General features: G+C 45.0%; 1 protein-coding gene and 1 long non-coding RNA gene across 7 annotated transcripts in view; both read left to right on the forward strand.

Annotated features, from left to right (window-relative positions):
- CYFIP2 (cytoplasmic FMR1 interacting protein 2) overlaps positions 1–26,970 on the forward strand; it is a 129,567-nt gene extending 102,597 nt beyond the window's left edge. For 5 of the 6 annotated variants that reach the window (XM_058721446.1, XM_058721460.1, XM_058721453.1 and 2 more), the window contains 5 exons: positions 12,477–12,549; positions 13,014–13,108; positions 19,036–19,274; positions 20,821–20,968; positions 24,069–26,970. In XM_058721446.1, the coding sequence (XP_058577429.1) occupies positions 12,477–12,549; positions 13,014–13,108; positions 19,036–19,274; positions 20,821–20,968; positions 24,069–24,236 (723 nt within the window). In that variant the 3' untranslated portion in view covers positions 24,237–26,970. Of the gene's footprint in view, positions 1–3,791; positions 6,597–12,476; positions 12,550–13,013; positions 13,109–19,035; positions 19,275–20,820; positions 20,969–24,068 lie in introns of those variants that run through there. The other variant, XM_058721472.1, reaches the window with a different exon arrangement.
- Positions 13,119–16,757, forward strand: LOC131507133 (uncharacterized). Its single transcript, XR_009259352.1, has 2 exons — positions 13,119–16,286; positions 16,539–16,757. It is a non-coding gene; the product is annotated as an uncharacterized LOC131507133 (long non-coding RNA).
- Positions 26,971–27,830: the final 860 nt, after the last annotated feature.

Raw genomic sequence — 27,830 nt, forward strand, 5'->3', positions numbered from 1 at the left:
TGTTCAGTATTTTTCATAACACAAGTTTGAAGAGGGGAAAAGGAAACTTCATTATGGAATCCAGAAAGTTAAGAAGAAAAAGGGTCACTAAGCAGACAAGGTCACAGTGTATAAGGAGGAAGACAAGTTATGAGGGTTTTGTTTTTTCCAGCTACTTCTTTCTGTTAGTTGGTGAGATTTATTTTTGGTAACATATGCTTAGGAGCCACTTCTGACCTCATTTTTTAATTTATAGAGGCATCTTCTAGTGCTGAACACAGCCACGACTCTCATGCTGTCCATCTATTTGATTTCTAAGCAGGAAATATCAGTGTAGAATCATGGAAAGGCAGATGAAGCCAGGAAAGCTGTCCAGTCCAAACTAGAAAAAGACCCCACGGGACTTGTCAGTGGCCCTGAGAGAACTCCCAGAATGCTTCTTTCGACTGCCCTCTTCCTGTGGGCCATGGTGGGGAGATTTTCCCCGTGCTTCAGGGTCTTCAGGAAAGAAAACAAGAATGCCTTTCCCCTGTGTGCAATTTAAGAGAAATGTCTCAAACCCAGCTTCTTTGAGGGTCACTGCCTATCCATTCTTGTTAAAGGTGAAATTTACTGGTAGGTAAAGCATTGGGGGGTAAAATGACAGCTGATTTTCTACGTAACAGCAGAGGACCTTCATACAGTTATAAATCAGATCATGCTACTCCTCTGCTTAAAACTGACAGGTGGCTTCTCATTGTACTTCAAGTTCTAGCTCCCAGCTGTGACCCACGAGGCCCCAGAAAATTCAGCCATGCCTACCCCTCTAGCGTCATTCATCTTTTATTACACTCTTTGCCTGGGTGCACAGTCCAGCCACACAGCAGACTTTGAAGGTCAGAGTACAGCTGAATCCTACCATCCTTGGCTTCTACCCAAATGCTTGTTGACATTTAGCCCCTTTGTGTTATAGTCAAGGGGCACCAAGAGGACTTCCCCCGACCCAAACAAAAGCATCTCTTCCCATCAGTGTCTGAAGTTCTCCTATTAGGGACTTTTCTTGATTTGAAATGTTACCTAATGTTTAAAAGCCCCAGGGGCACCTGGGTGGCTCAGTTGGTTAAGCATCCAACTTTGGCTCAGGTCATAATCTCACAGTTTGTGAGTTTGAGCCCCTCTGTGCTGACAGTTCCAGAGCCTGGAGACTGCTCTGGATTCTGTGTCTCCCTCTCTCTCTCTCTGCCCGTCTCCTGCCTGTGCTCTGTCTCTCTTTGTCTCTCAAAAATAAATAAATGTTAAAAAAAAATTTAAGCCCCAGTAAAATACAAAGCCTGCTGAGATGGGTTTAGAGATAGATAGAGTCAGTACTTTAGTAGGTAATCATTTATCAAATAATTTTGAGAAGTAAGATGGTCACCCGGAAAAGGGTGCAGGGAAACCAAAAGATTCCTCCAGGCCAAAACAAAGACAAAGACAAACATTAAAAGAGAAACTCTGTTCTGTACATAGGAAGATGTGGATAGTGTATGCTAAGTGATTAAAAATAGATTACAAAAGAGTAGATATTTTATGTCCCATCATTTAAAAGCATATACTTGAATGTTATATGTATAGAAGAACCAGGCAGGATAAACCCCCACAAGAGTATCTGTGATGACCCCTGGGTGGTAGGATTATAAATTTCTTCCCTTTAAAAAAAAATGCATCTGCATTTTCTCTTTTTTTTTTTTTTTTCAAAAATGAGCATAAATACTTAAACAACAAAAAGAAAGGGGCTAGAGTAGCAGTTTTAAAAACCCACCTCCTGTGATGAAACATACAGCCTGGTGTCTAGAGTTAACAGTGCTATGTTGTCCGCTTGAAAATTACCAAGAGTAGATCTTAAATGATCTCCCCACAAAAAATGGTAATTGTATGAGGTGAAAGATGTATTAACTGGTAATCATTTCACAGTCGTCAAATTGGCAGTGTGTCCAGCCATCACACTGTACATCTTAAACCAACACAGTGTTATAGGTCAGTTGTATCCAGGTAAAGCCAAGGGGAAAATCTGACAAATTAATCATTGTTCACGGGACAACCCTTGCCTGAATTAAGTATTGGGTGAACTTCCAGGAGAAAATGACAAATAGCAGGTCAGCTAACACTTAATATAAGGTAACTAAAATGTTGGTGGTGGTGGTTTTTGGAGATCAAGGATAACAAATATGTACCTTAAGTGCCTTTGCCCCTCTTCTAACCCAAGGCACACATTGATAATCGATCCTGCTGAGCGTGAATCTGTTGTCGAAATTGCCTCCAAAAGCAGCCACTGCCTCAGTCATGAATGGTGACCCCAGTGCCACTGCTGGCACATGTGTTGCCCACACTCAAATCATGAAAAGATAGCCTTCCTCAAGATGTTTCATTCCTTTCTTTTGAACTATGACCATAATACGTCGATTTTTAAACAACAAAGTGTATCTGCTAGGAAAGGATCCTCGTAAACAGTCAATCTCCTGGCAGCCCTTAGGATGGAATGCTCTTGGACAAAATACTGTCTTCAGAAACCATTTATAGCAGACCTGGGTTTTTGTCAACTCTGCTGGAAATCGTTAACCCCCTCCCAAAAAATAAACACAGACCCTGACAAGATGGCATTATCTCCCAATAAAAGCAAAGTGGTCGGAGACCCCTGGCAACTCGTCCTGACATTCTAGGCACTGGAATCTGCCCTACTTTGGTATTGAGGAGGCAACTGAAATGCCCACTTCCTGTTAGTCAGATGTATGGTCCGTATAGCAAGGCAGTATGGCAAGGCATTGGACACTAACTGGGTATCCTTAACCAGTCAGCTGTTTCTGTTTCAAGGCAGCATGATTCAGGGAGGACTGTGGGTCTATGTTCCAATTAAAACTCAGACTTAATTCCATTTTTTCCATGAATTTGCTGACTTCTCATTCCAGTGATTTGCAATGAACATCATTCCCTGGGGCCTTTGCTGTTGCATTGGCCGCATTACAAGGCCAGCCCCTCCCTCCCAACACCCAGGGCTTTGGGTGTGCAGTCCAGTGGTTGGGAAGGAGATGTGTTCTGGTGGGCAGGGTCCACGGGACCTAATGATGAGTAAGGGAAACTCAGTGAGGAGATTTGGCACCTAGTAGGTTCTAACAGGCCACTTGCAGTTTAAAAACCGGCATTCCCATTTGGAGACTTGCCACAGGCACTTGCCCCTCCTGAGAAGCTAGAGGCCTTTTCCTCTCCCTTTGATGCATTTCTGGTCTTATACTGTGCAATGGTCTCCAGACTTAGTGACACTGCCTCTTTAATTGTAAGGTGCTGTATATTCCTCTGGGTATAGACAGAGTATAAGCGAAAGAGCAGAGATCTCTCAGAATTCTCTTGCTGACCTCGGCCTGGCCACTGGGCCACCTTCCTAAACCAGCCATGCCCTGTTCTTTCATTCTGCTCCACTGCTGAGTTACACAGCCTTGAATGAGGCAGGAATCTTTCTGCAGAGGAACAAAGGCAGGATGTGGCCAGTGCTTGACTCCCGGGTGTTCTCCTCGAAAGGGCCTATCAGAGAGCCTGGGTTCAAGTTTTGCCCCTGTACTTAATAGCTATGAGACTCCAGGAAAGTGATTAAAATCCTCTGAGCCTTAGTTTCCACACCCCAAAAATACTGGGGCTAAGTGTAAGTCTCCCCTGCTTTTTCCAAGTTTGCGTTCTGCCTTGCTTTCCCAGAAGACCTTACAACAGTACCTGTTTTCACTAACCACAAGAAATCCAAGGAGGATTTTGCTTTCAGGAAAAAAGGTGAAAAGCAAAAATAGCATTCACCCTTTGTTTTGCAGCAAGTGGCTCCAGAGCCATCATGAGTGGCCCCGCCAGACTCCTTCCCAGCAGCTACACTCAGCATCTCAGCACCAAGCTGCCAGAGCTTTGGACTGTGCTTCATCTGTGATTTATCTCAACTTATTTGGCACACCCCTTAGAAAGATGCGTCCTGAGGTGTCAACGAAGCCAAAGAGAGGTTGTTTTTGGGGGTCTGGGAATGTTCAAAACATTTTCCATATAAATTCATGGTAATTGCTTCTTTGCTTTATGCCATTTGGCCTTAGGAAAGGTTTCGTTAGGAACGCTCTGCCTTCAGATAGTGGGGGAAACCTATTCCCAGTCCCCAGTCTTTGTGTTGAGTGAAGTGAGGAATGTAAAGTCACCGGAGCTTCATAAGCAGGCCCTCAGCTACCATGAGTCCCTTCTCTCCTCTTCCCGGAGCTTCCCAGAGGCTTTGACTCAGCCTCGGTCCCCCAACTGAGAGCCTGGCTCCAGCCTGCCTGCAGCCCTGTCAGCTCACCCCTCCCTCTCAAGCCCCAGCAAATGGTTTCCTGCTCTCTTCACACTGATCTTCATCTTGTCTCCCCTCTGTCTGCAGTTGCACTTTTCCTGCCAATTCAAAAACTGGCGCATTCTCCCCAGCCACCTCGAAGCCATCACCGTTTCCCGTCTCCTGTCTTGTCTCGTTCCTCCCAGTTCTATCCAGCCTGGGGGGATAGAACTTATCCAATGCCTGTTCTCTGAAGGAACTTTGTGTCGTTTCTCCCTCCTCCCAGTCTTCAGAGCCTTTTGTTTTATTTTCCCGAGCACAGGTGTCCTGGACTGTCTTCCCCCACTACATCGTAAACTTCGTTTAAATCTAGTTTTTCCAGTCTTACCTGTCATCGTGTTTCCTGCAGCATCCAGACCCCTCTTCACCCTGTGCCCTTGGGGTGTGTGTCAGATCACAGAGCAAGCACTCAGTGGATGTTCAGTGAAGGAAAGGAAGGAAGGGAGAGAAGGGAGGAAGGAAAGAAGGAAGGGGCAGCACCAAGTGTAGAAGAGTAGCTGTCTTCCCCGTTAGGTGGTTTGTTGGTAGACAAGGAAGTACCCAGAATTTATCAGTGTCTCCTTGATCTCAGGTGCCACTGTGCACCTTCTCTTTCTTTGTTTCCATAGAGTCAGAGGAACTGAAGTGTGTGGAAGGGTCTGGTCACCTTGAGAAACACCCACCCTTACCTCCCCTTGCATTCATGTCATTCCCTCTCCTGGAGTCCATTTTTATCCTCATGCTGATGATTCCTAAGTTTGGATCCACTCCCCAGATTCTGGGGCCCCATAGCTTACCTCTAGTTGCCTGTTAGACATCTTCTCTTGGACATCTACAGACATCAGATAATCCACCTTACCCAGATCTGATCTCAGCTTCCCTGCCGCCCACAAACCCACTGTGTCCTTGGACCCTGTGAACAGGTGGTGGGTGTCATTTCCCTGTCTGTACCTGTATCCCAATCTGTCACCAGGTGTCCGATGTCTGCTCCCTCCTCTCCATCTCCAGGCCCTAATCTGTCTTAATCCCAACACCTCTTTGTCCCCCACTGCCCCAATCTCTTCTCTCTCTTGCAGCCACAAAGTGAAACTGCAGATTTCCCTGATGGAAACCATCAAGGTGGCATTAAGATGCCTGAGCGAGGCTTACAAGATCCTTCCCCAGCACTGAAAGCTTCAGTCTAATTTAGCTGACAGCCCCTTACCAGCTGTGGTCCCTCTTGGTCTTGGGCCTTTGCAGGAGATGTTCTCCCTCACCTGTCCAGTACTTACCCCCGTTCAGGTCTCAGCTTAGCATTCATTTTTGTGGAAAGCCTTCCCTGTCATCTTCCCCGAAAGTCTGGGTTGGTTGCCCCTCTTAATGTATTACCATAGCCCCATGCACACCCCCACTGCAGCACTTCCCACAATTTTCCATTTACTTATTTTCCTCATCATTTTGAGAAACGCCATGCATCAGGTCTGCCTCATTTAATGTTGTGTCTCCAGCACCTTGCAGTGAAACTTGTGTATAATCAATGCCTATTATTTGTCGAATGACTGAATGAATGACTTCTTTTCTGCTCAGGCTATATCTGAGTCAGAATGAAAGTGTCCAGATCTTGCTTGATCTCTAGACAATAGTATGCCCATGTTCTGTATATGCTTCTTGTTGGCCTCTCATGTCTGATCAAACGTGGGTCTTCAGTATAACTGGTCCTTCCAAGAAGACTCTCTCAGTCAGTATTTGCATGGGATATGAAACACTGCTCGGATTCTCCATCAGGACCACAGACTTGAGGGCCCTGGACTGGGGCTAGATTAGACAGCTCAACCCACAGACAGCTTGGTGGGGGTCCTGAATGAAGAAGAACTCTGATAAGTTTTTAAAAAGAAAACACCTATAGACTGGAGGGTTTTGGAAGACTCCTAGGAGGTGAAGCTTGAATGGGGCTCTGAGGGATGGATAAGGATGAGGGAGGTTTGGGAGGGTGGGGAAAGAAGGAATTTATAGGTGTAAATTGACCAAATGAGTGGTCGGTCCAGTTTTTTACCTTAGTATCAAACCAGCAGATCTTTAAAAACTAGTGGCCTGCAAAGAAATTATTTACACAAATCCAGGATAGAGGTTACCTCTGGGGTTGGAGGAAGAGAAGTTTCAATAATTTCCTGTTTCTTCAGCCGGAAGCTGGCTCTTGACTCTTCATTTTTCAAGCTGCCTGTATATGTCACAATTCTTTCAGTTTAAAGAATGTCCGTAGCTATGACTAAAAACCCAGTAAATAAAGCAACAAATGATGTGATCCTATCAGATATGAGTGAGGCTAAAATGTTGCTCACGTGGTGAGATTTTAAGTAATCTTCTCCTGTTTCTATGTTTGATCATTTTACTTTTTTTTTTTTTTTTCCATCCTGTATATGCATCATGAGGGGGAGAACGTTCCACACTTCCTCAGGCTTTGGCCACCTGCACTACCATGGAGAAACAATGGTGTGAAAGTGAATTGGCCCTGGGTCTTAACCCTGTCAACCCTACTGCTTCTTTATTGTCGTGTGGACCTAGCTAGGAAATGTCACCTCCCTGAGAATCTCAACGTCCTGGCATGTAGGATGGAGATCGAAAGAGCCACCTCGGGGCGCCTGGGTGGCTCAGTCGGTTAAGCAGCCGACTTCGGCTCAGGTCATGATCTCGCGGTCCGTGAGTTCAAGCCCCGCGTCGGGCTCTGTGCTGACAGCTCAGAGCCTGGAGCCTGTTTCAGATTCTGTATCTCCCTCTCTCTGACCCTCCCCTGTTCATGCTTTGTCTCTCTCTGTCTCAAAAATAAATAAACGTTAAAAAAAAAATTAAAAAAAAAAAAAAGAAAGAGCCACCTCATAGGATATCCTGAAGTGCAAAGCGGATGACGGGTACAGAGCACCTGGCACATAGTGTTCAGTAAATGCTCACTGACTCTCCTTCCCTGAAGAACAAAGCCATTATGTTGGCATAGATTCTCAGTTCTAGGGAGAAACCCTTAGAGACCATTTAACCCAACCTCTTCATTTTGTTCCATTTAAATTATTCTTAATTGCACATGATGAATCAAATAATACAGATGAGCTTATGATGAAAAACATCATTCTTGGCTCTGCTGCACCTCGCCCCACCTGTACCCCAGTCCCCAAGGCAACTTGTTTTAATCATTTCTATTTCTAGTTGTTCTCACTGTTCTCTCCATAAGGCTTAATTATATGAGGATAGCTTCTATTTCTTAATTGGCACCTTTAGACAATACCTACTGACTCCCTAGTTGGAAAGATGAGATTTTAGCTCATTTACATCTCTCCTCTCTCTTCTTTAATATTTGATTATGTCACTTGTTGCTTCTGTTGCTTCCCTTGTAATCAGAGATAATATACTCACACCACCATTGCTTCTCTTTGTAACATTATTTAATATCTTGACTCCTTTCTGTGAAAGATTAGGAAATTAACACCCCCCAACTTGCACTTCTAACACTTCTGCCTCCTACCCCATGTCAGCTACTTTTGCTTTTATATGATCAAAGCTGTATTTTTGTAACACTTGTATTTCCTTCTGCAACTTGTCCTTAAGTGTAGCCTAAACAAAACAAAATCATATACTAGTTACATTGTTAAATCTGCACAGACGTTTTTCCTTGCTAGGCCAGGTGGCATGCTAGGATTTTGTTTCCTTCCCTCTAATTCCAGCTCAAATCCCCCAAAGCTCTTTATTTTAAAGTTAAAAAAATTACTTTCAGAGTTTTGTTTCAGATCAGTTTTTTAAAATGATATATGTACAATATAGAAAATTCAGGAAGTGCATACAAGTTGGGAAAAAAAACAGGGAGAAAGAAAGGGATAGAAAATTAAGAACACCTGAAAATCTCATCACATGGAGTACTTCTTAAAAATGTGTCATGTAATTCATACAGAGTAATCAGTAAAATTGAAGAGAAAATACTTTCCTTAGTAATAAGGGGAAGCATCCAGGCCCATATAAGAAAACCCAAAACAGGAGAGATTCTGTCCTAAGTCTCAATTCCCTTTTATGCCACAGACATTCAACTTTTATTGCACATACTTACTGAGCATTTATTATCTATCGGACACTCACTGTGCTCCCTATTGGGAATAAAATACAGTTAAAAATGGACATTGTGCCTACCTTCATGAAGATGACATCCCAGTGGGGGAAGGTAGACATTAACCAGACATATAATCAGGCAAGTATAAATTCTAAAACAGGTTGCGCTCAGATGTTGAAAGGAAAAGGATGTGATTCTTTGAGGGCACATAACAAGGGAACCTGCCCGAGGCGGGGAGGTATTGAGGGGGGTCAAGAAAGTCTCCCCTGAGGGAATGATGGTTGAATTGAGATCTGAAAGAAGAGTGGCAGTTGACTAAGCAAAGGGAGTATGGGCAAGAGAGGGTCAGGGAACGTTTCAGAGAGAAGGCAAAAATTCAGTGATGAGTGCACAGATGGTGCATTCAAATAACAAACGCTGCTGTGGCTGGAGCAGAAGGAGCACAGGCTGAGTGGGTAAGAAACCTACTACTCTCAAGGCGCTTCACAAGCCAGGGGCTGGGGGGTTCCTGGACAGAGTGGAAGGCCGAGTGTGGATCCTTCAAGATAGAGATTAGATAAGGAGGAGATCGACCGTTAGCATGGGCGCCCACAGTGGAGGCTGGTTTGGCTCCCTGACACAAGCCTTTGTGTGCTCGACACTGGACGTTTTTATCCGTCGCAATGGCCTCAGCTAAGGAATGCCAGACAAATGCCTTGTGAAAGGTGTTGTGAGGTATGTAGCCGCCTCATTATGCAAATGGCCATGTAGCTCATCCTCTGGGACTTTGCAGGCAAATGCTTTCCCACCTCTATTAGGAAACCACATCCTTCTGTCTTTCCTCACCTTCATTAACAGATTGCATGAGGAGGTAGAAAACACACAGGAAGCATGCCAGCAGGAGGTTCCCCTTGCCCTAGAGAACCCCTGACACTGCAGTTGTGGATGGGGGGGGGGGGGGGGAGGGGAGTATGCAGAGAGGGGGACGGAACATTCCTGTCCCCCAAGGAAATCTGAAGTGGAAGCTCATTATGTGAAAGTAATAAAGCAGCAACATTGCTCTTGTTGTAGAGGATCCAGAACCTTCTTCCTCTTCCTCTCTCCCCTAAGGTGGCACCCAAGGTCAATTTTACCCACCTAAATTTAATAAAATAGAAAGCTAACGGTTCATGCAATGGTCAGCTTTTCTAGTAAGAAGACATACCTAGGAGCCACGGAATTTTTTGGAAGAAAAGAAAACAAGAAAGATAGGAAAACTTGGCAGTGGAGCTATTGTAACCAACCATCTGCTTAGAATACTCCCATAGTTCCTCATAGCACTTAAGATAATATCCAGACTTCATACCATGCCTATGAACCCCTACATGATCTGGTCCCTCCCTACCATTAGGGCCTCAGTGTATACTGTGATTCCCAGCATGGCATCACTAGGCTCCAGCTTACCTTCTGCCCCAGGGCCTTTGCACTGGAATGCTCTTACTTCATATCTGTATGGCTGGCTCCCTCACTTCATTCCATCTTCTCTTCACATGTCTCTCTCTCAAAAAGGTTTTCCCTAACCACCCACCCTTCCTCAAGTAGACCCTTCCCCACTCCCAGTCACTCTCTAGCCTATTACCCTATTTTGTTTTATCACCATCTGAAATTTTCTGATTTGTTTGTTTTTATCTGTCTCTATCAACTAGAACATAAATTCCATGAGGGCAGAGATCTAGTCTAACTCGTTCAATGTCTTATCTGCAAAGCCTAGAACAGTACCAGGCACTCCACCAATATTTGTTGGGTGAATGGATGTAATGGTATTCTCATGCTTGGAGGTTAAGTCATGTGGATAAATACATTTATGTATTCATCTAAGACAAATATGAGATAACAAATATGCATTCGTTTATCAATAGTTATTGAGAAACCATTACGTCCTAGGCACTGGGGAGAAGATACAGAACTAGAGACCACACCCCCACCCGTAAGGACCTCAGAGTGTTGTGGTGGCCAACGGGAAGAAATGTGGAAAGAAGCAAGAGACATGAGGATGTGGGGTGCCTGCATGCCTCAGTTGGTTAAGTGTCTGAATCTTGATTTTGGCTCAGGTCATGACCTCACAGTTCGTGAGACCCAGCCCTATGTTGGGCTCTGTGCTAACAGTGCAAAGCCTGCTTAGGATTCTCTCTCTCCCTCTCTCTCTCTGCCCCTCCCCCGCTTGTGCGCTCGCTAGCCCTCTCTCTCTCTCTCTTTCAAAATAAATAAATGTTTAAAAAAAGAGAGAGAGACATGAGGATTTAATGATCATGGGAAGTGAAGAGAAGGAAAACGAGCCCCAGGTTTTGGGCTTGGGCACATGAGGAGATGAATGTGACATTCGGTGAGCAAAGCGGGGAGGAAGGGGAAAGTCAGCCTTAGAAATGTGGAGGTGTGGAATATCCAAGCAGTGATATTTAGCAAGGAGCTGGACGTCCAAGTGGGGAGCCTGGGAGAGGTGAAAGGAGCCGCCATGGCCTTGACACATGCAAACCCCCAAAACACATGCAAGGAAAACATTGGTAACCTGAATAGTCAATCCTATGTCTATTAAGAAAATTTTATTTCTAATTAAAAAAAAAAAAACTTGCAACAAAGAAAACTCCACATGCAGATGGTTTCACTTGTGAATTCTACCAAGCGTCTCAGGAAGAAATAATACCAATTCTGCTCAGTTGCTTCCAGAATACAGAAAAGAGGAGAACTCGTCCCAAATCATCTTACAAGGTCAGCATTATCCTAATACCAAAACCAAAGACATTTAAAAAAGAAAACAGCAAATCAGTGCTCCTCATTAAAAAAGTGTAAGAATCCTCGATAAAATATTGGCAAATAATATCCAGCAGTACATAAAAAGGATCATGCATCACATCCAATTGAGGTTTATGCCCAGAATGCAAGGCTCGTTTATCACTGAAAAAAATCAATGTAATTCACCATATTAATAAATTGTAGCCTGAATGATCAATAAGCCAAGTTTTAGATTGATACGATGAAGCCGAGGACCTAAGTTTACAAATAGCAATCAAGACTAGGTGATTTGATCTAGTGGTTATGGGAGAAAATAACTTAATTAAGAAAGAGGGAAATTTTCCCCTTTGGCTAAGACACTGAGATCAGAGTCCTTTTGAAGGATTCACTTGTCTTTCCTCTGTTAGCTCGCTTCAAGGACTGACCTATAGTGAGAAAGGAGTTTGGGGGTTCCCCTCTTGAGCAGCCAGCCTTCCAGATTTCCAAGACAGCATATTCCACCCATGCTTGGGTAAGGAAAGCCAAGGGCACTCATACTCCTCATTTTCTCAGATGTTCAGGATCCAAGAGTGCCAGAGTTGAATGAAGCCTGGGTCTTACCCAGTCCAAATCCCCACAGTTTAAAGAAGAGCCATGGGGGGCGTGGCTTCTCTTGGTCCTCTTATGCCATCCTCTGTTCTGAGATCCAGTGATTGTACACTGGTCCCGGGACAGCAAGCTCATTAGACCCTGTCCTCCAGGCCTGTCCTCCGCCGACTCTTCCCTCTTTTTAAGCCTTTCTAAAGCTCACGTTTATGCATAATAAGTCACCATCACAACGGATCTGTCCTAGATTCTAGTTTCTCTGATCTCACTGTTTGGTGTCTGGTGTGGAGAAAACCAAACAGACACAGGCCTTTGCATAGAATCATACGTGTCGGTGGGTGGGCAGATTGGCCAAGCCACCTGCTTTGAGCTTGCAAGCCTCATAACCAATCAGACAGACACAGGCTCTGGGGCCCATCATCTCTGTTTGATTCCTCTGTCACTCGTTTGAAATCCTCAACAAATTTCTTATAAGATTATAATGAAAAATGTATTGCACACTCATTATGTGCCCAGGACTATCCTATAAGGTTATGCTTTCTCTCAGTCCTTACAAAAACTCATTAAATAGTAGTATTCTGGTCCTCATTTTATAGGTAAATAAATAGGCTCAAAGAGATTAAGCAACTTGCCTAAGATGCCACAGCTAGTCAGTAGAAGAGCCAAAATTTAACCCTGGCTGCCTGTGGTGCTCAAGTTTTTAGAAATGAAAATTCTTCGTGGTTTAAAATGAATGTTATTTTCCCTTTTCTTTCCTTCCATCTCTGTTTGCAGTCTCAGGAGGAAGTCTGTGATTTGCTCCATGCTGCACCCTTCCAAAACATCTTGCCTAGAGTCTACATCAAAGGTAAGAAATCACTAACAGCTGCTAAATAGCCAACTTGCATTTGAACTTCATGCCCACTTAATCACAATAAACTCAGATCTGCAGTCAGAAAAGATAAATAAAGCTTTGGGCCGCTATTTGATATTCATAGAATCACAGAATTGGAAGTGACACTCCAGGCCCTGTTCCTTGGTCCTTCTAGATCATCCCCAATGTGTTCCTGTCTAGCCTTCTTTTAATTTGTTTGAATGATGGGGAACTCACTGCCGCACAGGGCAGATAATTCTATTGTTGGACAGAGATAATAGAACGTTTTCCTTGTAGTGAGTCCCGATCACACTTTCCAGAACGAAGGAGAGCAATTCGACACAGTCCGTCCAAGTTTTGGAACACAGATACGTCACCAGTCCTCTGGGAGTTTTTCGTTCCTCAGGTCCCCCAGGGTGCCCTGAGTCTCATTTCCTGCTCTGCTGCTCCTTTTGCAGAAGGGGAGCGTCTGGAGGTCCGGATGAAACGCCTGGAGGCCAAGTATGCCCCTCTTCACCTGGTCCCTCTGATAGAGCGGCTGGGGACCCCTCAGGTACGATCCTTCTTTTTTTTTTAAGATTTATTTTTATTTATTTTGAGAGAGATAGAGAGCAAGCAGGGGAGGAACAGAGAAAGAGAGGGAGACAGAATCCCAAGCAGGCTCCACGCCATCAGCGCAGAGTCTGACATGGGGGTCGAACCCACAGACTGTGAGATGATGACCTGAGCTGAAATCAAGAATCGGACGCCTAACCGACTGAACCACCCAGGTGCCCCAGGTACCATACTTGTATCGTGGACTCTGAGAACCAAAAGGAACTTTAGAAGGAGAGCCTTTGGTCTAACCCCCTCATTTGACAGGCAGGGAGACTGAGGCACAGAGAGAGGAATGTCTACAAAGCCTGTTAGTGGCAGGGTCAGGTCTGGAATGAGATTTGCTATTTCTCAGGCCTGAGTTCTTTCTTCTACACCGTATATCAGCTATTCCACCCAGAAAGAAGGAAGTCAGACAAGTATCTATTGTGCTTCTATTAGCATCAGGAATTCTGTTAGTATCAGGAGTAAGTTGCCTCTCAGAATTCAACCTCCACACACCCTGAGAACCAGTGATTCACTTCTGGATATCTTTGCTAGAAAAACACAGGAACACGGATGTTGACTGTAACATTGTTTGTTAAAGCAAAAACTAGAAACAACCAACAGAGGGTTGACTAAACAAAATGTGGTAAAGTTCATTGAATGCTCAATACTTTCTATATAATAATGAAAAGGAAAAATGAGATCTAGGTGCATCAATGTGTATCGATCATAAGAGCACAGTTAGGTGAAGAATGAGTACAACAAAACCATATCAGTGAAGCTTTTCCTGAAAGATGGTATACTTGTAGTTCATAAGAGCAGCACCCTCTGAAGAGAGATGAAAGAGACAGAGACGGGGCAGTGATCACAGGACACGTCAGCTTTATCTGTAATGCTCTAATCTTTTCAAAAGTGAATAAGCTCATGTGTTAATGCTGTAATTAAAACCAGTTTTTGCAGGGGCGCCTGGCTGGCTCAGCCAATAGAGCATGCGACTCTTGATCTCGGGGTTGTGAGTTCGAGCCCCACTTCGGGTGTAGAGACTACTTAAAAATAAAATCTTTGAAACAAAAATAAATTTTTATACACCAGTGCCAGTTGTTCTGCACATGAGGATGAGTGGGGCAGGACCCCTGCCTCAGAGAACTCAAGACAGTGGCAGGAATCAGGAAGAGAAAAGGGGAGGGATACAACAAGGATCTCGTGCTGTCTCCTCCCAAGTTGATTTGAGTGATCTGCACATTTTCAGGAGGCCAGGGGAGGAATTCCGCAGGTAGAGGAATGGGGCGCCCTGGTGAGACGAGCCAGGGTGGGTGTGTGTTGTTCGCCTTTGCCAACTGTTCAAAAGGTTTGGGGTTCCAGTGTGTACTCGGACTTGCATTCCATGGGTCCTCTGTGCTTGTACCACCAAAGCTGATGAGTCTGAAGGACTCACATCCTCAGCGAGGGGGCAGAAGGCAGCCTCTTCTCTCAAAAATCAGGGCAAGTATTTGGAGCACACGGCAGGACCCGATCTGCTCCGTCCTCAGGCTCCTGAGCAGCCATCACCAGACCACCTGTGTGCCACCCACCTCCTACTGAAAACCGTGACTCAGTGTTCAGTGGCATCTGGGTCCTTGGAGTCACCATGGGGAGAATTCAGATCCTGTGGAGTATGCACACTTTTTTTTTTTTTTTTTTTTTTTTTTTTTGGCCTTCAGAGGCTGAGCAGAGGAGTCCTCTAAAGATTTCCTTTTAGGGAGAAATCCCCCAAGCCGGCGACATAGAAATGTGTCTGCTCCACTGTTGGTGTCATCCTACAAGAATCTGGCCTCTCACATCCAGGGTTTGGCATGTGTTTCCACTTAGAAGACTGTAAATTCCTTCCCTGTTCTGGTGAACACCATTTCCTTGGGACTGTTAGAAATCTCAATTTGTCAAATGCTGAGTATTTGACCAACAAATGCCTAGACATTCTGGAGGCTGGAGAGGAAGTGCCAGTTTTCTGTCTCCCAGCCCTCAAGGAATAGTCCAAAATTTAGTCATCCCATAGACCGAAGAAAAGTTAACAAAATATGACCTTCCAGGCTAGCTGGGGTTCAGGGGACTCACATAATATCTAAGTGAGCAACAAGGGAGATCCTGCCACATGTTTAAAGTCAAGAGGTTTTGATGGTGTCACTGTTTGCATTGATTTCTGGGACATAGTCAGGTGACCTGATTTGATCTCTGGTGCTACCATGGAAAGCACACTAGCCAGGGGTCCTTGTTCCAGCTTCACACCTGAATTGATGCATAATCTACTGCTAGACATTGAATATCTCAGTCTTTGTTTCCCCGCCTGTTAAATGAGCTAATGGGTGTTTGGCTGCCATAGTTGAGCCGTCTTTCATGATTGTTGTGATGAACAAAAATAAGTTAAAAGACTTTCAAAAAACACAAAGGATGATACCAAGGATATCGAGATACCATTCTCCTCCAAAGGGCACTAAACGTAATCAAAGTGTTCCATGAAGAAATTTATTTCCACATTTATTTTCACAGATGCTTTTTCTGTTCCCTTGTTAACTCAGAAAAGAACGGCAGGAAGAGAGAGAAAAATCCACCCCCCCCCCCACGTTGAGTTAGGATAGAAAAGAACTGGATGAAATGTATATGAAACACATCCCATATATATGTACATAAAACCAAGTCACAAATTGAGGGCCTTTGCTGCAAACAATCATTAGTGCACTTTTTTCAAAGCAAAAAGGAAAAAGGACATGAAAGAAAACTCACACCCTGAAAAGTATAAATGCCAACAAAAAGTGAAAGTGTTCAACCTTACCTGTAATCACTGAAATGGAAATTAAAAGACTAGGGTACAATTTTTCATCTCTCAAGTTGGCAAAGAACTTTGCTTACTGAGAACAGAGTGCTAATGAGGGTAAAAGGTGCGGACTTCATGGAGAGGGTACAGAGTGCTTCTGCCTGTCTGCAGACCAGTGTGCTGCTAGGTAGCAAAAGCCTTTTAAAATATGTACACACTTCAACTGCATCGTCCTACTCCTCCTTCTAGGATTTTATCCTAAGAAAGTGATCAGAGATAAGCTTAAAAAGTATTACATAGGAGGACAGTTGCTTAAGAATTGTCTGCAATAATGAAAATTTGTAAACACTTTAAAATAATCAGAGTAGGGGCGCCTGGGTGGCGCAGTCGGTTAAGCGTCCGACTTCAGCCAGGTCACGATCTCGCGGTCCGTGAGTTCGAGCCCCGCGTCAGGCTCTGAGCTGATGGCTCAGAGCCTGGAGCCTGTTTCCGATTCTGTGTCTCCCTCTCTCTCTGCCCCTCCCCCGTTCATGCTCTGTCTCTCTCTGTCCCAAAAATAAATAAAAAACGTTGAAAAAAAAAAAATTTATAAAAAAAAAAAATAAAATAATCAGAGTAGAAGACTCAAGGGGCGCCTGGGTGGCTCAGTCGGTCAAGTGTTCCGACTTTGGCTCAGGTCATGATCTCACAATTCGTGAGTTCAAGCCCCGTGTCAGGCTCTGTGCTGACAGCTCCGAGCCTGGAGCTTTCTTCCGATTCTGTGTCTCCCTCCCTCTGCCCATCCCTTGTTCATGCTCACTCTCTCTCTCTCTCTTTCTGTTTCTCTCTCTCTCTCTCTCAAAAATAAATAAACATAAAAAATATAAAAATAAAAAAGTGTAGAAGACTCGATAAATGATGATATATCAATGGCCATTTTATGTAACCATTAAAAATTAGAGTACTGAAAATATTGAAGGAAATAGTTTTCTTAGATTGCTGCTATCTGAAGAGAAAAAAAGCAAGATAAACAAATTCTGTTAAATATAGATGCATACACACACTCACATACATAAACACAAATCATATATCCATGCTCTAGGAAACCTCATTTCTTAGACGTGACGTGTTACACATTTCTAGGTAATGGGGTTCATGGGAGATTTTTATTTTATAATGTTTTGAAAATGTTTTTCCGTATTTATCCAAGTGACTGTGTGTTACAGCTCCCTCCCAGGAGAAACTGTAAGGGTAAACGCTTCTCCAAGGCAAAGGGACAAAGCCCCTAAACCATTTCAGTCTCGGGCCCTTTGGTTGGTTGTAGCGGGGAGGTCACCAGAGTTCAAAGTCTGTCTACAGATTTATAAACCCATTGCTGATTTTTCCCCAACACGATTGTCAGGCCCTGGGGATTGATTCAGACTACCTAGATGCCCAGGAGATTAATTAGTGAACCAGAATTCTCTGTGTTAACTGATGAAGAGGAATATCCATGACTTGAGAACAAATATGGGCCCTTTATTTATTTACTGAGCACCTTCCCTGTACTAGGCCCTCTCTTTCTGAGTGGAGAGCCCTTTCAGGGTCCAAATACCAGTCTAGAGTGTTGCCTGGTAAGAACAGAATGAAACACCAGGTTCAGGATTCTTTTGAAGACACTTCTAGCCAACTGTGACAAATTAAATGGTCTCTTCTCTGCTCAGGAGCTTTCTCTGCCTATAGAATCAATATGAGTCAGCCTGAATCAGGGTTCCCTCTCCTTCATGTTTGAAACACAAATTTGTCTTCCCTGATTTACGGGTTTTTTTGTGCTAGACTTCTTTCAGTTTATAGTTGTCATGACAACTAAGCCCATAGCCCATTTTCCTAATGGGATCCAGCATTGTGTTTCCTGATTTATTTCCTTCTGTGGATTAATTTAGAGATTGCTCTCCTTCTAGGGGCTCCAGCATGATAGCTTAAAGGGAGAAGTCAGGTAGGCCCCTTCCAGGCACTCTGTCAAATGAGCTCTCTGGGGAGACTTCCTTCTGGAGAGCTGACCCCGTGAGTGCCATGTGGACCTCTCCATCTCAGAGACCAGTACTCTTTAGCCTTGTCCCAAGATTTGGAGACCTTACTTTGACCTTAAATGTTAATGTCTATCTACCATTTGCAGATGGTTTTGAGATCTCCCCCCCTAGACATTTTTACTCATAATGCAGACAGTAATGTATTTTGATGTGCTTGTCTAGCCGGCTGATTATTAGAGATGCAGTAACCAGGACCTACATGTGAAGCCAGTTTAAATTATTAATAGAGATAGTTTACAATGGTTAGAGGATTTCTAATAGGAGATGATCCTGTAAAATCAGTGGCAAATGTTTAAAGAGTAACATATGCTTTTTGTAGAACATTCAACTGTACAGAAGTATTTAAAGTAAAAAGTGAAAATCCTGTGTGCTTTGCCAAGCCTATCTGCTCCCACAGTTGACATTTCCTTCTAAACTATCTTACACACACACACACACATACACACACACACACTCACACACCACATATAGTTTTGTTTGTCTTTGGGATTGTATGTTGTTGATGTGTTTAATAGGATTATAGTATACATCCTTTTTTGAAACTTGCTGTGTATTCACGTAATAATTTAAGCCATAGATCTAGACTAGGGTTCAAATCCAAGCTTTTACCGCTCACTGGCTGCCTCTCTGAACATCAGTTTCTTCATCTGTACAACGGGGATAACAGTGTCAGTGTTTCATGGGATCGTTCCCTCTTTCATGGGGTTGATGTGAGGTATAAGTAGCTTAGAACAGGCCTGACGTGTTACACACACACTCAGTGAGTGTGAACTAGTAGTAGTTTCATCTCAGTCTTTGCAGTGGATGCATGACATTCCATGATGTGATAGACCTGGATTTTTTTAATGGACTCTTCCTCTTTGATGGCTCCTAGATTTTACTTACCACAAGTAAGTCCTGCCACAAGACCCCCTACTATTGCACTAAGGTTTACAAAGTTAGTGCCCTGCTGTGGGTAAATGAATCCCAGGTACAGCCAGCTGTAGGGTTCGGGAATCCCCCATGAGAGGTGGAAGACAGGGTCCGAGGTAAGGCTAAAAGGTTTATGCACTCTTCTGTTCCCAGCAAATCGCCATCGCCCGGGAGGGCGACCTGCTGACCAAGGAGCGGTTGTGCTGCGGCCTGTCCATGTTTGAGGTCATCCTGACACGCATCCGGAGCTACCTACAGGACCCCATCTGGCGGGGCCCACCGCCCACCAATGGCGTCATGCACGTTGATGAGTGTGTAGAGTTCCACCGGCTCTGGAGTGCCATGCAGTTCGTCTACTGCATCCCTGTGGGGACCAACGAGTTCACAGCCGAGTGAGTACCCTCCGGGAAGGCTGGGTCACCACCTGACGTGTGTGTCTCCCCCGACCAAGAGTCACCAGGCTACCAGAGCTCACCCAGAAAGGTGGGCAGGGGCAGATTGTCCAATAGCTGCTCGCTGAATACATAGATGTGCCAGGTGCTGGACAGACACCAGTACTGAGCAAAAGTAGATGGTTCCTGGCCTCATGGAGTTTACAGGGCTGAGCAGAGACAACATGCATAGACATAAGGCACATTGAATGAGGTTGCTTGGCAGGAAGGGCAGGAAGGGTGACAGGTGCCTGAGAAGAGAGCGGAGTGAGTTTTTGGAATGTAAATCACACAGTAGATCTGAGCCTTGAACATTGCCTGGGATTCAACCCTTAGAGGGGAGGAGAGGACATTCCAGGAAGAGCAACAAGTGGTTGGAGGCAGAGGAGTGTGTGCGTGAGCATGTGCCCTGGGGTCGAGGACCCCTCAGGGCCTGGTTTTTCCGAGACCGGAAGCTGCCCTGATCATGTGGGCAGGAGGGAGCCCTGCTGAGGCTTTGTCACTGAGAAGCCCAGTGTCCACCTCACCCCTCACAAAATTCCAGGATTCATAGAAAAGAGAGCAAGGCCTCCCCAGCTGAGGTTCATGCCCTAACTTGCTCACACAGTCCTGCCTCATGAGGCCTACACTCCTGAAAACCAGGAAGCCTTCTAGAGTAACCCAGTCCTACCCCCAGAGAAGACAGAAGCAGATTCCAGTTCTTCCTTCCCTCACCCAGCTACACACACCAAGAACAGAGTGGTGAAGAAGACAAGTCCTGTCCTCCTGGAGAACAAGCAAGTGAGAGGCAGAGAATCCTGGAGGCAGTGGTGCTGGGAGTGGGCCGGGAAAGCTGTTTTCAGAGCAGCTGCTGGGCCTTCCCTTTAGCCACGGTGATGGAGAAGCAGGGAAACCTGCCCATCAGGCTGCAGCTGCTGCTTGAGGACAAGAAAACAGCAGAGAGACGACCCCACGGCCTCCAAAATCGCCCAAGATGCTGCTGCGTGCAGGAGGCATGCAGGCTGAGCCTCACCAGCCCAGGAGGACTCACAGCTCCCCCCCGCCCCACACCAATAGTGTCTGCTCGTCCACACACCGTGCCCCATCCCTGCCCTCTGAGCCTGCGTGGGCCACTTGGTCCCCTGGTTTGAGATGGTCCTTCGCCTCACAAGCATTCCTGTAGCTCCTTTACAGAGAGGTCAGACACATTCTCATCTGAATTCTAATCAGCCACGTAAATCTCAAGGACTGGTTGAATTTTTTTCCCTGCAAATTTGTTTTCCGCAAAGGTGATTTTTCCATCAGTGGCGAATAGGCTGACACCTCTTTGTGGTTAGGAGGATTTATAACGTAACCACGGTCCCTGGAACAAGTGAACGTATGCTCACATCTTCCCTTGTACCCACTTTACAGATGAAGAGGATTGACCCAGGGACGGGCTTGCTCACTGTCTGTACTCCTGGCCCCAGAGCCCTCCCCCTGCCCTTCCCTGCCCCTCACTCTAGCTGCTTCCTCTCCCCACTCCCAGGCAGTGTTTTGGTGATGGTCTGAACTGGGCCGGCTGCTCCATCATCGTCCTGCTGGGCCAGCAGCGTCGCTTCGACCTGTTTGACTTCTGTTACCACCTGCTAAAAGTACAGAGGCAGGACGGGAAGGATGAGGTCATTAAGAATGTGGTAAGCAGCTCATGGTTGGGGCCAGGGAGGCGGGGCCGGGCCTGACAGGCAGGCTTTCATCTGAAAAGGAGGGTGAGCTGCTTGTGGAGGCCAAGTCCCCACACCACAGGTAGGTACAAAGATGCTCAGTGGCCGGGGACCTTCTTATAGGAAGCCATGAGTCACTTGCTCATAACCTGCTGGGATGAATCAGGTCACCCCGCAGGGCTGGGCCGGGCTCCAGACCTGAATTACCCCTTCCCTGTGCCAGTCAGACTGCTGATACCGGTGCCTCATCCACACAAACTCTCACTGAACACGGAAGTCGTACAGGCACGGGGATGGGAGAAACGCGGCCGTGGAGTAAGCGGGGCCGCTGGGGCGCACTGACAAGGGCTGTCTAAATTGGGCTGAGGGGACAGGTGGGGAGGGGTGGCCAGAGAAGGCGTCTCATGGAGACAGCACTTGAGCTGAGTCCAGAATGACCAGCAGCCAATAACCAGGCAAAAAATGGGGTGCAGCGTGGGGAGGATGTTCCAGGCAGAGGGAACAGTCATAGCGAATGCACAGAGACATGAAGATGTGTGGCTGGAACAGAGCGTGGGTCTCTAGGACTAGCTGAAAGGAGAAGGAAACAAGAGCTACCTCATAAAGGGTGTTTGTTTTATTTGTGTTTGTTTTTTGCCATTGTGGTAGAACATACATAAAACATCAAAGTTGCCATCTTAACGTTCTCTAAATGCGTGGTGCTGTGGCATTAGGTACGCTCACTCTGTCACGCAGCCGTCACCACCTTCCATCTCCAGAACTTTTTCAGCTTCCCAAACTGAAGCACTATTCCCATTAAACTCTAACTCCCTAGTCTCCCCTCCTCCAAGACTCTGGTAACCACCTTTCCACCTTCTGTCTCTAGGATCTGACTACGCCAGGGACTCACATAGGAGGAATCATACAGTATTTGTCCTTTTGTGACTGGATTATTGCATGTGCTCCCGGTTTACCACGTTGTAGCTTGTATCAAAATTTTCTTCATTTTTAAGGCTGAATAATATTCTAGTGTATGCATATACCACATTTTGTTTATCCATTCATCACTGATGAACCCTTGAGTTGCTTCCACTTTTTGGCTATTGTGAACATGCTGCTGTGGTCATGAGTGCACAGATATCTGTTCAGGTTCCTGCTTTCATTTCTTTTGTATATACCTAGGAAGTGGAATTGCTGGGTCATATGCTAACTCCATTTTTTTTTAAGTTTATTTATTTATTTTGAGAGAGAGAAAGAGAGAGCATGGGCCAGGGGTTGGGGGCAGAGAGAGAGGGAAAGAGAGAATCCCAATCAGGCTCCACACTGTCAGCACAGAGCCCAGTGTGGGGCTCAGTCCCACGAACTGTGAGCTCATGACCTGAGCCAAAATCAAAAGTTGGACACTTGACCAACTGAGCCACCCAGGCACCCCGCTAATTCTATTTTTAATGTTTGAGGAACTGCCATACCATTTTCAGTAGTGGCTGCACCATTTTACATTCCCACCAGCAATGCACAAGTTCCAGTTTTCCCCCATCCTTCCTAGCCTTTGTTATTCTCTGGGGTTTTTGGTAATAGCCATCATAATGGATGTGGAGGGGTATCTCATTCTGGTTTTGATTCCCATTTCCTAATGACTAGTAATGTTGAGAATCTTTTCATGTGCTTATCAGCTGTTTGTTTATCCTCTTTGGAGAAATGGCTATTCAAGTCCTTTGCTCACTTCTTTTTTTAAGATGTATTTTATTTTTACAGAGAGAGCATGCATGCAAGTGGGAGAGAGTGGCAGAGAGAGGGGGAGAAAGAGAAAGAGAAAGAGAGAGAGAGAGAGAGAGAGAGAGAGAGAGAGAGAGAATCTTAAGCAGACTCCATGCTCAACATAGAGCCCAACACAGGGGCTCGATCCCATGACCCTGGGATCACTACCTGAGCCAAAATCAAGAGTCAGACGCTCAACTGACTGAGCTACCCAGGTGCCCCTTTCGCTCACTTTTTAATTGGATTGTTTTTTGTTGTGTATATATATACATTTATATTTATATATTCTGGATATTATATATATTTATATGTTCTGGATATATATTCTGGATATGTTTATATATTCTGGATATATTTATATATTCTGAATATTAGTCCCTTATCAGATACTGAGTTGCAGATACTTTCTCCCATTCCATGGGTTGCCTGTTCACTCTGTGAATAGTGTCCTTTGATGCAAACAAGTTTTTAATTTTGATGTAGTTCAGTTTATGTTTTCTTTTTTTTTTAATTGTTTTTAATGTTTATTTATTTTTGAGACAGAGAGAGACAGAGCATAAATGGGGGAGGGTCAGAGAGAGAGGGAGACAGAGAATCTGAAGCAGGCTCCAGGCTCTGAGCTATCAGCACAGAGCCCAACGTGGGGCTCGAACTCACGGACCGCAAGATCACGACCTGAGCCAAAGTCGGACGCTTAACCAACTGAGCCACCCAAGCACCCCTATGTTTTCTTTTATTACTTGTGCTTTTGGTGTCACATTGAAGAAATAATTGCCAAAGTCAGTTTCATGAAGCTTTTCCTCCATGTTTTCTTCTGAGTTTTATAGTTTCAGCTCCTATGTTTAGGTCTTTAAACCATTTCAACGTTTGTTTTTGGTTTTTGTTTTTATGTTGTGTAAGGTAAAGATCCAGCTTCATTCTTTACATGTGAATATCCAGTTTTCCCAGCACCATTTATTGAAAACACCATACTGTCTCAATTGAATGTTTTTTTGTACCCTTGTTAAAAATCCTTTGACCATATATGGAGGAGTTTATTTCTTGGCTGTCTATTCCATTGATCTGTGTATCTGTCTTCATTCCAGTGCCGTACTATTTTGATGACTCTAGCTTTGTAGTAAGTTTCAAAACTCACAAAGGGTTTTATGGCCAAGTTAAGATTTGATTGCTAAGTTCTGGAAACCCCTACAAGGCCCTTAAGCAAGAGAGTGACGTGATCATTGAAGCATCAAGACCTTGGAGCCCAACCTCACTGAACTCTTCTCTTGCTCTTCCTTTTTTTTCCCCTCTGTCCCTTCCTCCTGCCCCTAACCTGCACATCCCTGTCCTTCTGCAGCCACTGAAGAAGATGGCAGACAGAATTAGGAAGTACCAGATCTTGAACAATGAGGTTTTTGCCATCCTGAACAAGTACATGAAGTCCGTGGAGACGGACAGCTCCACCGTAGAGCACGTACGTTGCTTCCAGCCACCCATCCACCAGTCCTTGGCCACCACCTGCTAGGCGGAAGGTCCTGCAGACCCTCGACCTGGAGGAGAAGAAGCAGGAGAGAGAAAGCCATGGCCAGCCTGCAACAGGGTCCTCCTGGACAGCATATGGGATAGGCCTGGACACAAACAAGAACCTCCCCAAACACATCTACACCTCCCAAGGGCTGGGCCTGTGCATGCTCTCCCATGACATCTCCATGGTGGTTTCTCCATAGCGTAAATGAAAAAAAAAAAATCAAAAGAAACAGGGCAGTATGTGCTTTTTCTTTTCTTTTTTCCCCTCAGCTGTATTAAGAGCCCTAGTCTCACCCCTTCTCCATCTCACAGCCCCACCCCACATCCATGGTTGCTTCTCAAGACCTCCTCCCAAATGGTGACCTCCTACCCAGTGCCCACATGTGACCTCAGAAGTGAAGTCTCAGAGCTGGAGAAAAGAGCATGGCCGTACCCCGAGATACCAGTCTGAGCTGACAGGACTATGTCCATGTACCGACTCCCTCTCCTCTGGCTCCCTCCCCGCATTTTCCGAGGTGACATCTCCACCTGCTCTGGGTGCCAAGGATTCTAGCACCCACAGCAGTCATGGACCAGACACTGAGAGCCATGGGAAACAGAAGACGAGGTTCCTGGTACTGACACCATGATAGATGGTGGTGGCCCTGGATGTCCCTGGACTCCCCAAACCCCACTCCCCTCTCAGGGTGCTCCTAGAGAGAACTCAAAAGTGCATTCATAATCGTATCTTACTTAGTGAAGTTATGGTAGGAAGATGGTCAGGCTTGTTGTGCAGAAACAGTATTTATTAAAATAATACAGCCAGGAATTTTATAGCCCCAAACAGAAAGCCATTAGACCATCTCAGCTTGGTGAGGAGGCGGTTCCTTTATTCATCAAGCAAATACTGTGAGCACCAAGCTGCACAGGGCAGTGGACACTGGGGATGCAGCATGGAACAAGTCAGTCATGCATTAGCCAGTGACCAAATTAGGGACAGCTTCTCTGCACAGACTCTTTCATCAAGGAACACTCCCATGAGAAAGAAAATATTAAGGGGTTATTTCAACAGAAGCCCAAAACATATTGGAGTCAGGGAGGTGAGAAATATAAATAACACTTGTCAATGAGCTTTTAATACCAGGATGCACTCCCAGAAAAGGAGTCCTGTTCTACTGAATCAGTACTTCCATTGTCCTAGAAGCTGAAAGATTCCTAGGACATTTTATCTTTTACTCTCAACATCCTTAGTTCTCTTTAACTTAGATTTTGAGGCCTGGGGCATATCTATGTGCATTTCTCAGACTCAACCAAAAGTCTGCAGAATCTCCCAGTGAGCATAGGGAGACTAGTTAGAAGGATGGAAAGCTTTGGGAATGAATGTCTCATTACAGAGCACCTCTTTGCTCAAAGAAGCCTGGGACCCTGAGCTTGTAAGAAAATAAAAGTGAGACATTTGATATCTCATCCCCAACCCAGGGAAGAAAGAAAAGTGAGAAAAATAGAACAATAATGATCCCCTCCCTTAGGGTGGATGAATGGAAATGGTTACCATTAACAGATGGCCCATTTTAACCCCATGGAAAGAGCAAAACAGTCCATAGCAAGAGGTTGTGTGATACACTGTGCCCACCAGGGAGGAAAGAAGGGCTCATCAAATGTGGTCCAAAGGCCTATATCAACATGTCCTGAGATTAGCACATTGGATGCAGATTCCTGGGCCGTACCTCAAACCAATTAACCAGAGTAAGGGAAATCTGCACTATCCACAAGCCCTCTTTGTTGTACTGTTGCACAAGGAAATCTGAGGACCACTGCTGTAGAGGGTCTTTCCACCACTAACTTGGGCTTTGAGCTCCTTCTGAGCCATGAAAGAAAATATCTGTAGGGTAGGAAAGTGATTCAGGGTGGACCGGCAGATCCTCTCATCCTTAGATGCGACTTCCTATTCTGATTTTTTAATTTTTTTCTTCTTGGTGACCATAGATGCGCCAAAGGCAAAAGGGAGAGGCTACACACACCACATGATAGAACTACATGGGGAACACACCTTCAAAATGCACCAAAAAAAAATCTCTAAGCTGCAGAGAATCTTCAGTCCTGTCTGGGGACAGTGGCTCTTTCAGATAGGTGACTAGCTATTAAGTCCTAGAGATTATTCCAAATCCATGATCATTGCCTTTGTGGAGATTTGGGTCATCCATTTGAGAAGACTGCTATTTCAATAACCTGTCCTTCCAATTCTGCATCTGTAACCCTGAATTTGACCCCTTGGGTAGAATCCTATTATCCTCAAGAGACTTGATCCTGGTAAATTGAGGTCTTCACCTAAATGAAAGACATTTCATTTCCCTGGCTCGCCAGCAACATTTATTTATGAATACCAAACAGCTTTAACATTCTTTCCTCCCTGGTATTACTGCCTCCTTTTGATTTGATTTTTTTGTGTGTCTAAGAAGCAGGAAAAAAAAATCTTAGGTTTTAAAAAGTTTAAAAAAAATTGTTTCAAAAACTGTCAAATGTACCATATTTGTATTAAGAGTTGTTGGGAATTTTTGTACAATGAATTTACATTTATTTATGGTGACTTATATTTACGCTTGTGATCAAATCATGATGTTCAATTCTTAAATCATATTTGCTATGCAGCTGAAGATGATATTTTGCTTTGTATTTTGGGGTACCTGTGTTGAGTTGATAAACATTTCCATCTCTACATCTCCATTAAAACTGCTTCCAAACCAGCATCTTGGTCTTGATTCCTGGTCCTGTTCCAGGGCTCCTTGATCTGTGGAAGGCCACATGAACACCGATGACTGAGGAAACAGTCTGAAAGAGAATGGAAGGTGATAAAGGTATAGCTGGTCATTGTGCCCTAAACTAATGGCTGGCTTTGCTTTCTCGCTGGAGGCATTACCTTTACAAATTGGTTTATGCTAGATAAGATACTGGCAATAGTTGCTGCTCTTCAGAATTCCATAGTCTCACTGAGTGATCTCTATTTTAAGAGGAAGGATGGGAACTAATGTGTGCAGGCAGCATGCTAAGTCCTATTCTTCCATTCCTTTGAATCAGCCACAGTCGCTTTATGTGCTGTATCCCACCTTGGACAGACAGGCTGTGCAGTGTGTTCACTTTCACACCGTTGCTAAGTGACCACTCTGATTTGAACCCAGCTTCAAAGCCTGGGCTTTTGCTGTCATGCTAATGTACTGGTCAACCAGTCCCGACCCCAAAACTAGACTTCAGGCCACTGGACTTTGCAGGGCTTTGGGTGAGGGAGATTGAACAGAGCCTGGGATCAGGAGGAGGCCCAGCATGGTGGCAAGGGAGTTACCAGGCTGAAGGTACCTCTCACACTCCTCAGAAAGGATGACACCAGAAGAACACTACAAAGTTGTGTGTGAAAACTGACACCAGTGTGTGGAGTCTCATGTTTTTCACAGCAGCAGCTTTCCCAAAGGCCACTCACAAAGATGAGTCCTAGGTCATTGGTGTCTCCCCCTCGCCTGTGGCCTGGGGTAACCCTCTAATCTCTCAGGGCCTCCATTTCCTTATCTTCAAATTGGACAAAATGATCTGAGGTCCTTTCCAGGTCTAATATCCTGATTTC

Source organism: Neofelis nebulosa, chromosome 1 (genome assembly GCF_028018385.1).
Source record: "Neofelis nebulosa isolate mNeoNeb1 chromosome 1, mNeoNeb1.pri, whole genome shotgun sequence".
NCBI classification, from domain to species: domain Eukaryota; kingdom Metazoa; phylum Chordata; class Mammalia; order Carnivora; family Felidae; genus Neofelis; species Neofelis nebulosa.